Raw genomic sequence first — 13795 nt, 5'->3', positions numbered from 1 at the left:
AATGTCAAGTTCAAACGCCAGGAGGCCCAAAATCAAACCTGAGTGTTAGGCTACCACCCCCAACCCACGTACCAAAAATCGTCGTGCTCGCACCATCCGTTCACGAGATACAGCGCCCTACATCCCCGGCTACCGAAAAGTTCCCACCAGCATCAAAACCATTCCTGCATACATGCAGGTAAAAATGTAGTAATGCAGTTCCCAGACTGAATGTTTGAAAGGTGAAGCCAGGTAGCCGGGCCCTCTGCTCTGACTGATCACGTCAGGTCGCTCCATTCACTGATTTTCGAGTCTATGTAACGTGATTTATACCTGTCGCCAAATTCTGTAACAAACGTTACCACCTCTAGTTAGACGATTGCGGCATTTTTGTTAGCCACGTATAAAACAAGAAATGACCATTTTTGTGACGCTGTACAGTTTTTCTGGCTTTCTAAAGAAACATGAAAGGGTTGTTGACTGTCATTTGTATTCCACCTTGCTTAACAAAATGTTGTACAGAAATGACTGTAACAAACGTTACCATTGTTCGATGCTGTCTAACCTTTCTACTTGACCGAGTGTAAAAAAGCTGCCCACTTTTTAAATGTCCATATTGACGTCCACTTATAGCTAAATGGTGTAGTCAATAAGGTAAGTCCTTTCGAAGAAAACAGGGTAAAGTCTACTGTTGTAACAAACGTTACCGGTAACGTTTGTTACATGCCGTGTAATGCATTACCAATGGGACCGAAAATAATAAGTTGTGCATTTTTGTGGCTATGCGCTACAAGATGGAACTTTCCCGTCAACAGACCAAGACAGTTTTCACCGAAAATAAAGCCGATTTATTTTTCGACCAAAAAAAGGCCATTTTCGACATTTCAATGAGAACGAGTGATAAGCAAATATGTTTTTCTGACACGTAAATGACCCCAAACGGATGTCTTGCAGAAACGAGAATGATCCCAAAATGATATCTTGTAGAAACGCGTAAGCCACAGAAACCCCCTTTTCATGCCTCCTTCACAGTTGACTAGTAAGGCCAGCCGACTGCACTGACGCTGCACTGTTCAACAGGACAATCCACCAGGTCAGCCAAACATCGATATTGATGTCGTGTTATTAAAGTCAATCACCGCTCTGTAAAAGGATGGGTGTTGGCTGGGTAGTACATGTATGTACTAGAGTCAACATTCTGTATAACAGTTGTATGGTGAGTGTGTGAATATTGGAATATGTGTGAATATTGGAATCCTCGCGAGTATCGATTGCACATATATAATCCGGAGAACCTCGAGGGGCGGGCCTCAATTTTTGTACATTCATTTCCAGCCACACGTGTCGGCAGGTCCCGCCAGGCTCGTAAACCCAGTACATTACATCAAACTGTAAATCAATCCGAGGCATTGGATATGAAACAGACCGACAGTATTAAAGGCGGTGTTTCGCTTATTTCTTGTCAAGTAGTTACCACATTAACCAAACGCCTGCTTAGGATTCGTTGTAAGTGAAAATATTGCAGTTATTTTTACATATTAACATATTAATACATATTATCGTATCTACTAACGTTCCAAATTGCCATGGACGTGAAAAACGTAGAATAGTGTTCTAGCAGGCGAATTTATCCAGGGAAAAGGCTTTTCCATGGCTCATAGAGCCCACTGTATTTCTGCATAACATATGAACGAGTTGTTTTTACCGCCATGAAATATTCATGGAGGGTATATTTACCTCCATGAAAATAAAGGTATGTTTTTCTGTAGTCTGTCTGCACGTGTGTGTGTTTGTGTGTCCGGATTTTTGTAGTCAGCACAACTCAAGCACTTCTTGATGAACTAGAGTTCGGCGACCTCATACCTCCATGAAAATTTAGAGCTTTCGTAAATTCCATGCAATTGACTAACACATTAACATAATTTATGCATGGTGTTGTTAATCATTGAATAACGTACACATGTCACAATTATAAAATTCCCATTATTAATCATCGTGGTTTTGCAATTTTTGCATAAATTATGCAAATAAGTTCCTCATTACCATATTTGGTATCTGCTTATATTCCACCTATCATTATTAACATGTGTTACATGTATTGAGGTCCAGTTATTGAAAACAATGGAACTGTACAATTTCCTCATTAATTATGCAAATAAAGTCCTCATTTGCATAACATGTATATCATTATGAACATCTTTGCCTAAGCTACCTGCATGCCTAAAATGCAGGCAATCCGTCGTTCCTTTCTGCAGTTATCCTCTTTGGAGTGTCTTGACAAAAACACCCCTGCAGTTCCAAAATTAAATGTTAGAGGGCTGAAACTTGCACCACTTGTTTATGGTGCTATAAGCTATCTATCACCTAAATGTCAAGACCATAGCATGTCTGAAACAAGAGATACATTGAAAAAACTGCTATGATAGAATATTCTCATTAATTATGCAAATGTACTCCTATTTTGCATAATTGGTATCTTTTCTTGTAAAACATTGTCTAAGGTACCTACATACCAAAAATGATGAAAATCCGTTGTTCCCTTCTTGAGTTATCCTCTTCATAAGTTTTTGACAAAAATGCCCCTGATATCCCACAACTAGACGTTAGGAGGTCCAAACTTATGTCATTTCTTCCTGAGCACAAGAGCTATCTGATACTCGTGACCATAGCATGTTCAGAACACCGAGATAGCAAAACCGGAAGTTGCGCTGCAGTACCAAGGGGAGCCGCTAGGGGGCCCAAAATCTAATCATTTCCAGCTTTCATCACACACTACCAACACACCAAGTATGAAACCAATCCACCCAGCCCTTCATGAGTTATGCTGACCACAAATATGCGGACACACAGACAGACAGACACACACACAGACACACCAAAAACTATACCTCCATTTTTTCATGGAGGTAATTACTTGTATGCGTAGATTGTAGCTCTCAGCAGTCCATATCATTACTATAATAGCCACTTGTTTCTACTTGTCACCATTGTTATCCATGTTCTGGGCTCCCTAGCGGAATGTTACGGTACTGCAGCAGAACTTCTGGGTTTGATATATCGAGTTCTGGACAAGCTGTGGTTACACTGTTTGGGTGGTACGATAGATAGCTCTTGGGGCAGAGTAAGTGGTGTAGGTTTGGGCCCCCTAACGGCTTGTTTGGGAATTGCAGGGGCTGGTATAGTGTCAGATTTTGAAATAGAATAACTCAAGAAGGGGTTGGTAAGCAGATAGCTTAAGTGATGCTTCATTATGGTTAAATTAGAGATTGGAACCTACTTTGCATAATTAATGAGGAAATTGTCTAAACCAGCCCTATTCCATTATACGGCTATTGCAACATAGGTAAATGAGTTGGTAGACAAACATCATGCAAATAAAGACCCAATTTGCATAATTTTTGTGAAAGTGCTATAAACCCATTGTGGTAAATGACAGGAATTTCATACATGTGGCATATTGAAGTCATGAACAGGTTAACATCATTGACTATTAATTATGCAAATGAGAACCACACAAATGAGGACATCATTTGCATAAATTATCAGGATACGAGATTATACCATTATTTCTTAACATAGATTGTGTATGTCTGTCATTTGGATGGGCCAGGTGCCGATATCGTCCTGTTGGCAAATTGTCCTTGTGCTTGTCTACGTGTGAAGAGCATAAATCGAGTAGCCCTGAATGGATCCCTATAACATTTGGTTGGTGGTTTAGGGGTCAGGAAAACGAATGTAAATTTCTCAAATTATCATGGAAGCTCATCTGTGTTGATAGTAGTCACGTGTGCTATCTACAATGCACATAACCTGATGTTACAGAAGCAGTGGATCATCTGTGGATTGTCCATTCCTTGACAAAGACTGGAGTCGATCAGTCGAAAAATTTGGGTATGTTTTGTGTTGTGTTGGAAGATAAAGTTTAATAATACTGTATTCAGAATGACTTTTACCAACACAGATGAATCCTCAAGCTATGACTCGGTTTGTCTTAAAACCAGAGAAGATCGTGTCATGTATTGACATGGGATGACTTGCATCAAAATGTATATTCATGTAAAGCATATTTATGTAAATCATGTTCAATGCACACGCCAAAGCAGTGGAGCCTGGTATGCAGAATACCCATTTATCAATAACACATTTGGTCCAAACAAGATGGGCAAACTGCACTGTTTGCATAGGTACGTGTACTTGGCATAACACAACTCTGTAACAGGTTCAGAAATATGTCATATTACCTACAATATTTGTCAATTATCTAACATGAACATTTCACTTATCTAAGATGAACATAACTGGAATTGGCTTTACAACATATACATGTATGCATATAAGAACTATAATTAAGAAAATTAAGTTCACTGTAGAGTATTTTGTGATATCTATTCCCCAGCAGCTCTCCTGTATTCAGCAGGCTGTCCGCATGCATGTACATGTAACACTGATGGAAGTATTTCCAACATGGCAGCTTGATAAACCTTCCAGTTGCGGGTAAATTGGACTTGAAATCATCATAAGTGATGTCAGCCTGACCATAGTTCCAGTATACAATGTACATGACCTATAGGTTGTCTGTGCATCACTACTCAGCACGCCAAAACAGACATGCATGTAGATCTCTGAAACTGTTTTTTGGCAGATGTGCAAAAAATTAAGATACATCAGATGTAAGAGTAAATTTTACATGTAAGCTAAGTTACTGCTACTGTGTAGTTAGCAAATAAAAAGCCTTCCTCACATTTCAACCTGCATGTGCCTAGAAGGGAAGATACTGATTAACTGCTTTTGCTTCCCTGGCTTTTGGACTATTGAACACAACAAGTACCATAACACAGGAATTTTCAACCAAAAAGAACTTGAATTTAACTTACAAACTAACTTCAGAACTGTACATGCAGGTAGGGCCGTGTTGATTTGTCTACATGGATGCCATCCTCTAGGATCGAACTGTCCCCAAATCCGACAAGCGTGGGAAGAAAACAAGTTTCACGAAAAGAAAAGTTGCCTTTAGACCAGGTTGATTTGATTATATGAATGACATCTTCTGGGAATCGCAAAACTGATGCGAGCGTGAAATAAATAAAGTTTGACCCAAAAAAAGATTCCTTCATAATGAAATCAAAGTGGTCAGAAAAGTTGAAAAAATAAAAAAAAGACTGCACACAGGAATATAGTATACCGAACAATACATTATTCATTTTTGTTCTTTCCCATCTTCTTTGACCTTGTAATATTCTACGACATTATTATGTGTTTTCCGATATTTATTTCTGCAATCCACGGCATATGTTTTGCTGATGCTGTTTTGTATGATTTAAAGTATGGTTGAAAGTTTTCTTTTTTAGTTTTCGAAATGGCTGAAAATTGATGCCCCCGCAGATGTCATCCATATAATCAAATCAATGTTTTGTTCTATTAAATCTATGTGGTCAGAATGGTTGAAAAAAATGACTGAATGCACAGAACATTGTAAACCAAACAATATTATTATTCATTTTTATTCTTTCACATCTCCTTCACTGACTTTGGAAATGACATTGGCATTGTATGATATGAGTATCCATTTTCAGATATCTTTAATTTGCACATTAATGGAATATGTTTGCTCCTTTTGTTGCTGCTTTGAATAATTACATTCTGGTCAAAAACTTTTTTTAACAGGGGAAAATTGATGTGCGAGGATGTCATATAATCAAATCAAAATAGCCTAACCACAGAAGATAGATAAGTTTTTCTTTGTCTTCTTTCAAGGAATAGCACACACAGATAATTTTGTTCTATTTCTTCAGATTTTTCAACTAACGTTAAATATTTTGTTGCAATTCCATTACATTGCTACAATGATAACCCACCAAGGGCACATGACCTCCAAATACATGTTGTACATGTACATTCCTCATAAAAGTAGGCTGATTTTAGTAGATTCTAGGGTGGTCCTGAACAGTATGTCACCGTTTCTTTGCTACTATTTGTTGCCTAGACAAAAATCTTTTCCTACTCTTTTACAATCATCCTCTTGGCACCCATACTAAGAACACCTTTTGGTGGGACCTGGAGGCTGATGCAATGGCAACAGCTGGAGGGGTCTAGTCTGTGGCCTTTGCCAAAGGTGGGATGGTAGGTCTAAGTAACTAGTAAGTACCTATACAATGTATTTAAGAACAAAGAAATCAAAGCTTACATAGCTAGATGAAGGTTTCCAATCAAAACAATCAAAAGATAAAAAATTAGTCTGAACATGTTAATGCGTAATAACAACATCAATCTTTCTAACATTTACATCAGTCGAAAACCAGATAATCAATTGCATTATGTAAATTAGCTTCCTTAAACACAAAAAACATTACCTAAATGGAACTTATCATATTATGCATGATTAAGATAATTGCATTCTTTACCTTTTTTTTGGAAAATACAAAAAAGTGTACATCAATACATTCAGTTACATGCAACAGAGTGTGGAGACATGTACATGTACACTATGACATAAAGATGATCTTTCATAAATTCAGGCACTGAAATACATTTTTTTCTATTTTTGAATATAAATTTGGACCTCCTTTATTGCCACTTTAAATACCATGTAATGTTTTGGTATTGAATTATTTCCCTAAATCTGACTGAGAAAAACACAGAAAGTGGTAACATTCAACTAACTTTTAAACTTGCATTTGCTTATCTATTGTGCAATGATATTTGTCCACATGTCTTTTTGAAATGAGCAGATTTAGGCAACACGTTTTAGGTACAGAATAAAGATACATGAACATGTACATGTATGCCTGTCACTGGATGTAGCAGTGGTGAGAAAGAAGACTTAAGCCAAAGAGGCGTGTGTATGGAAGGTACAAGAAAGGCGCTGGCTGAATCCCTCCCAACATATCACTATGGACTTGTGTTTTAGTATCCCACAGGTGTTACATATCAAGGTTACGAGGCAGTGTTAGCAGTAGTCTTGCAGGCTACTTTGTTCTTTGTACGATGGCCATCTTGTGTGCAGGTCACAACTAGCTCTATTCTGTTCACCAGGTCCTGGATTTGTTCCTGAAACAAGTTTATCAACATAAGTCATTAATAACATTTCCCAAATATTGACCAAATCATTTTTTTATATTCTTTAAACAAAGACTTAGATATAGATGTAATACACTTACAACAAATTAATGTTAGCATTATAAAATTAGATGAAATCAAATTGGTTCTGCTAATAATATTTTTCTGAATCCCAAATGTAATTGTATCAGTGACTGGTGTAAAATATTATATTGTGAGCAACCATTGGAAAAACTTCAACTGGGGCGCTCTTTAGAAGTCTTTGGCTGAGCTTCACAATCACCTTTGAACTTGTTTGACAACTGATAGCCTTTTTAGTAACTTCATCCCATTGAAACCCATACCTACACATTTGTTTGTAAGATCTGACAAAAAAAGCATTTAATGAAAATGGGTCACTCTTAATACATCTACATGTAGGTCCGGTTTTGAAAACAATGTTTGTAGAGTGTGCATGAATAGTTAGCAACCTAATTCTTCTACTTATTTGACCCAAAATTTGCCTTCAACTTTTAATTAGCAATTACCCCAATAGTTCATTCTCACAACCCATGGGTCTGCATGAAGGTAACACTCAGGTAATGGTTCATTTATTTGTTCATCTGTGATCCATTCTTACAAATTTGGTTGATATGGTGTTCAATACATATAGATATGGTTGTTAAGAAAATAACACTTCCCTTTGAAGTTGAGTATACCTTTAATGAATATAGATCACAGTCATCATGTTGTGCAGTAGAGACCACTGTGTACCATCTATTATGCACGTAAATACTTAATTGCAAATTCAAACCCAAGGGCTGATTCTTCTTATAACCCCTGTCAGTAAAAATTGTGGATGTTTTGGGCCTGTTTGTGGATGTTTTGGGCCTGTTTGTGGATGTTTTGGGCCTGTTTGTGGATGTTTTGGCCAGGAATAAGGCCATGTTGATTTGATTATATGGATGACATCCTTCGGGAACTCCAAAACTGATGCGAGCGAGCGAATAAAAAAAAAGTTTGGCCGAAAAAAAAAGTTGCCTTCAGTATGAAATCAAAGTGGCCAGGAAGGTTGAACATAGGACTTAACACACATAGTATGGTATACCAACAGTAAGGTGTAGGGAACAGTACATCATACGGGTGCAAAACATTTTTTTTCTTCTTGGACCAATCCGAAAAAAAAACCAGACCTGAAAAAACCCCAGAGGAACAGGTTTTGCCAATTACAAAATGGACACACTATGTCGGCAGTCATTTGGGGTCTAACCAGGGGGCCAAGAAGACAACAAGAGCGAAGTCAAGTAGAGTTTATAGTCAATTGCACCAAGTTTCTACAGTCAAAGGTACAGAGACAGTTAGCCTTTATTACATAGAGATGGGATTTTAAAATGCAGTGGGAGTCCACCAAACAGATTCCTTTGTGGCAAAATTGACCAATTACCATTGTTTTGAGTATTGCCAGTTCTCAAGTTTCCACAAACAATCAGGTCCAGGTTCATGTCCGGACCTGGAAATGATCCTCTGGACCTGAATTTTCTGTACTGGTACCTCCCCCAACCAACAATAGATTTTTTTCACATCTTATTCTTTGACTTTAGATTCATTTTGGCATTCTATGGCATTAGTTATCTGTTTTCTGATACTTTTTTTTCGATCTAGGGAATATTTGTGCTCATTTTACAGCTGCTTTGCACAATTTATTGTGTGGTCGAAAACTTCTTTTTTTGTGGAAATGGCCGAAAATTGGTGCGAGCGCGGATGTCATCCATATGATCAAATCAACGTGGCCTAACTTAAGAGCAAATGTCTGCAAGGATCAGTCAGACAACATTTTGAAAAAGCTGGTCAGGGGCAACCAGAGGCCTGGCTGAAGTAGAAGATCTGAAATTAGTAAGACTTGCACTATTAACATCCTGCTGATGTCATTTGTGTACAAGGTCACATACTGTATGTGACAGCCACATGACTAGGTAATTAGGTACTTGAATCATGACAATGACTGCAGAGGAATAGTGGAAAATTTGATTCTCTCATTTGTTGTGATGGACTTAAGTTTTAGAGGCAAATGCTTAATCGGGGGGTAGGGGTGGTGGATGCACATAGCTTGAGTTGACACATGTTACCAGTAATTGCTGTGGTCAGCAGAGTGGGTGTGTTCTGCTATGGACAAATCATTATTTCAAACTAATAAGACTGGCAGAAGCAAGTTAATGAGTGCAAAAGAATAGATTGTACAGCCTGCTCAGCTCAGTGACTGCAATGGCAGAGTAGAATTGAGTATAACACAGCTTGGCATATTTTGGCAATCGGTTTCATCTATCTTGACGTTCCAATACACGTAGCCTGAATAATGTTTCAAATATGCCTATACATGTACAGGGCAGAATGGTACATAGAAATCTACATGCTCAAAATTTAATAAAGCTGAAATAAAGCTTGTTTCTACCTAAAACAGGTGAATTCTAAAATCTGGAATGTGCAAAATAGCATTGTACCGTTTCGGACGTCTATCTATCACAAAATTGAGCACCGTAGGCATGGCCCTTCTAGGGGGGTCCGGAGGCATGCACCACAGGGAAAATTTTCAAATCTAAACCCTCTGAAACACTATTTCCTGCACTTTGAGGGACAAATTTTGCTGCCAGTCCAAGCTAACTTCAATTAAAAATACACATGTTTCTGGGAAATTTTGAAATCTAGACCCTCTGAAATGCTATTTCCAGCACTTTGAGGGACAAATTTTGCTGCCAGTCCAAGCTAATTTCAATGGCAATTCTATTAAAAATACACATGATTCTGGGAAATTTTGAAATCTAGACCCTCTGAAACGCCATTTCCTGCATTTTGAGTGACAAATTTTGCTAACAGACTAAGCTGAATTTAATGAAACTTCTACGACAGAAACAATTTTTGCGGGCCAACATATTTTGCACTAGGTCTTCGTGAGCCACCAAGACGCAAGCCGTCAGGAGGGAGGTCTGGAGAAATTTTTAAATCAGGACACTTTAAAAGTAATTTCTGCATTTGAGGGGCACATTTTGCTTGTAAACAAAGCTATGTTTGATAATGAAATTTTTATTAGTGAAAAGGGCCGTAGGGGACGACACTCCGGCAACATTTTCCCACCATTTCCAGTGCTAAAGGCGCGTGTCCTCGCAAGGAACGTCCTTCAAAATTTTGAAACCTGGACCCTCTGAAACGTCATTTTCCTGCATTTTAAGGGACAAATTTTGCCGGTAGACTAGCAAGGTTTGATGAAATTTCCATTAGTGAAAATATACACAAGGGTTTCAGCTTAATTTTGGGGTGTTTTAGCTTATCTTATTGTGGGGGTGATGCCCCCACGACCTATTTTCTGTGGGGGCAACTGCCCCCCCTGTGCCACCGCCAGTGGTAGGCATGTAGTTGAAACATGTATTGCAGTATTGTGTCATGACAATCTTTAGACTCAACTAGTGCCATGCTTACATTTGTATCATATCAAAATGCACGAAACCTTTCCAGTCTGCCTGTAGATCAAGTAGTATTAGTGTTGCCAATCTACCTTACTTTGGGCTTCACATAACATGTGTATGCAGACCCGAAATACATGTAGCCAATCAGTATGCTATCTTAAAGTTAGGATACTGGGGTGCTGTCCATTCAATCACATTCTGCCAACTTGAAGGGAGTTACTAAAGTAACCACATGCAGAATAGGTCAGGCTGGTTTTTCCACCCCAGTCAGACTGGACCAGGTATTCCAAAGTCTGAACTGGGTGGCATTTCCCCATCCTAATGTAAATCTTTTATTTCTATGTTGCAGTTTGCCATTAACTGTACCTTTGTTGCATCAAATCATAATCATTGTGATTGTTTTTAACATCTAAAGGATTGAGTTTGAATTAATCTTCACACAGGTGGAAATGAGCACCAACAATGGTTGGTTAAGGACGTCTCTGTGATGGAACATAAAGCGGAGAGCCAAATCTCCTGCTCATTAGAGAACCCACTGCCTCAACTGGTGTGTTATGCCATAGGGTAGTTTATCTTCCTGGTTTCTAACGCTTTTTATAGCTGGAAAAATGGTCTTTACATTCTTATTATTTTACAAATCCACAACATAAATACAGTGTAGCATTTCTGTTCCACCCACTCCTCAACTTCCTTCCTCCAAAGGTTGTTGATTGAGAATATTGAATTCCTATGACAAGAAAACTTCCCAACTATTTGCGGAACCTTCCCACTGCTCCCATGCAGTACAGCACGGTCAGATCCCATTTTCTACATTGTCAGTAAATATGGAAACTTCACTCACCTCATCATACCTGTACATAAATTTCAGACCCTGACAGGACTTTTTGTCTTTAATGTAATCCAGTGCATGTTGCAGACAGTACACTTCATTCTCCTGTTCCTCCACAACCTGGAACAGAAACAAACAGTATCTAAGTACCACAACACCAGAACTCAACCAGATGATGAAGACAGAAATGAATCCATAAGTGGTAAATCTCAGGTGCTTATTAGGACTGTATACACAAACCCTGTATACCAGAACATCAACTGTATAGTACCTTACCAAGGACACAATTCTTGAGATTGATGAATTAAAAAAAAAAAACGGACTATTTCTTTTACATGCATGAAGGTTAGCCATCTACACATGTAGGTAATAAGATACACCAAGTAGTAGTTACTCAATACTTTTTTGTAAATGTAAATTCTCATGCAAAGATGACAATTTACCATTAATAGGACAGTTGGCTACATGGCAAAACCTACTTCGATCCAGATGTAGACCTGTACATAAACTGTACCTATAACTGTACAACACGTACCTGTACAACCTGTACCTGTATCTGTACAAAATATAGCTGTACCTGTACATTTGTACCTGTACAACCTGTACCTGTACCTGTACCTGTACAACCTGTACCTGTACCTGTACAACATGTACCTGTATCTGTACAACATGTACCTGTACAACCTGTACAACATGTACCTGTACAACCTGTACCTGTACCTGTACAACCTGTACCTGTACCTGTACAACCTGTACCTGTACCTGTACAACATGTACATGTACCTGTACAACATGTACCTGTACCTGTACAACCTGTACCTGTACAACCTGTACCTGTACCTGTACAACCTGTACCTGTACCTGTACAACCTGTACCTGTACCTGTACAACATGTACCTGTACCTGTACCACATGTACCTGAAACCTGTACAACATGTACCTGTACCTGTACAACATGTACCTGTACAACATGTACCTGTATCGGTACAACATGTACCGGTACAACCTGTACCTGTACCTATACAGCCTGTACCTGTACAACCTGTACCTGTACAACTGGTACCTGTACAACCTGTACCTGTACAACCTGTACCTGTACAACTTATACTTGTACCTGTACAACCTGTACCTGTACAACCTGTACCTGTACAACCTGTACCTGTACAACCTGTACCTGTACATGTACAACCTGTACCTGTACCTGTAAAACATGTACCTGTACCTGTAAAACATGTACCTGTACCTGTACAACCTGTACCTGTAACTGTACAACCTGTACAACCTGCACCTGTACAACCTGTACCTGTACAACATGTACCTGTATCTGTACAACATGTACCTGTACCTGTACAACATGTACCTGTATCTGTACAACATGTACCTGTATCTGTACAACATGTACCTGTATCTGTACAATATGTCCCTGTACCTGTACAACATGTACAAATGTATGCGTACCTGTACCTGCCCTGTACATTTACCCGTACCTGTACAACATGTACCTGTATTTGTACAAAATATAGCTGTACCTGTATCTGTACATGTACCTGTACAACCTGTACCTGTACCTGTACAACATGTACCTGTATCTGTACAACATGTACCTGTATCTGTACAATATGTCCCTGTACCTGTACAACATGTATGCGTACCTGTACCTGCCCTGTACATTTACCTGTACCTGTACAACACGTACCTGTACACCATGTACTGTTTCTAATTTAAAGCAGTTTAAGATATCCAGAGCCTACTCTTAGCAGTCCCAAGACAATCATCATCATTATCATCATCATGACAAGACAATGCTGACTCTGAATGCTGCAATGGCTCATTCAATAAAAAGTATACTACATATAGCCCATTTCAACTGACCTACCATGGAAAGGTAGCAAGGGTAGTCACATTTCTCACACTGTCTCTCCTGTGTGTCTGTTGGCACTTTCTTCCCCTGTTTACGACCGTGTCCCTCCTCCAGCCAGCCGTACCTCCCTGCAGCTGTCAGCCCCTCCTGCCGCAGTCTGCTGCGCAGCTGCAGCTCAGTATCCCTGCAGCAACATCTCACAATTATTCACAACATCCGCAGATACAGCTGCAGCTCAGTATCCCTGCAGCAACATCTCACACATTATTCACAACATCCGCAGATACAGCTGCAGCTCAGTATCCCTGCAGCAACATCTCACAATTATTCACAACATCTGCAGATACAGCTGCAGCTCAGTATCCCTGCAGCAACATCTCACAATTATTCACAACATCCGCAGATACAGCTGCAGCTCAGTATCCCTGCAGCAACATCTCACAATTATTCACAACATCCGCAGATACAGCTGCAGCTCAGTATCCCTGCAGCAACATCTCACAATTATTCACAACATCCGCAGATACAGCTGCAGCTCAGTATCCCTGCAGCAACATCTCACAATTATTCACAACATCCGCAGATACAGCTGCAGCTCAGTATCCCTGCAGCAACATCTCACAATTATTCACA

General features: G+C 39.1%; 1 protein-coding gene across 1 annotated transcript in view; it reads right to left on the bottom strand.

Moving 5' to 3' along the window:
• Positions 1-4004: 4004 nt before the first annotated feature.
• The window catches only part of LOC118418186 (protein Jumonji-like), a gene marked incomplete in the record, with an annotated part of 29586 nt that continues 19795 nt past the window's right edge, over positions 4005-13795 (bottom strand). Inside the window, 3 exon segments of the mRNA XM_035824023.1 lie at positions 4005-7026; positions 11314-11421; positions 13178-13346. Coding sequence (XP_035679916.1) covers positions 6913-7026; positions 11314-11421; positions 13178-13346 — 391 coding nt within the window.

The sequence above is a fragment of the Branchiostoma floridae genome, chromosome 6, assembly GCF_000003815.2.
Source record: "Branchiostoma floridae strain S238N-H82 chromosome 6, Bfl_VNyyK, whole genome shotgun sequence".
NCBI classification, from domain to species: Eukaryota; Metazoa; Chordata; class Leptocardii; order Amphioxiformes; family Branchiostomatidae; genus Branchiostoma; species Branchiostoma floridae.
The sequence above is the reverse complement of the archived record's forward strand: the minus strand, read 5'-3'. Positions and strand labels throughout refer to the sequence as shown.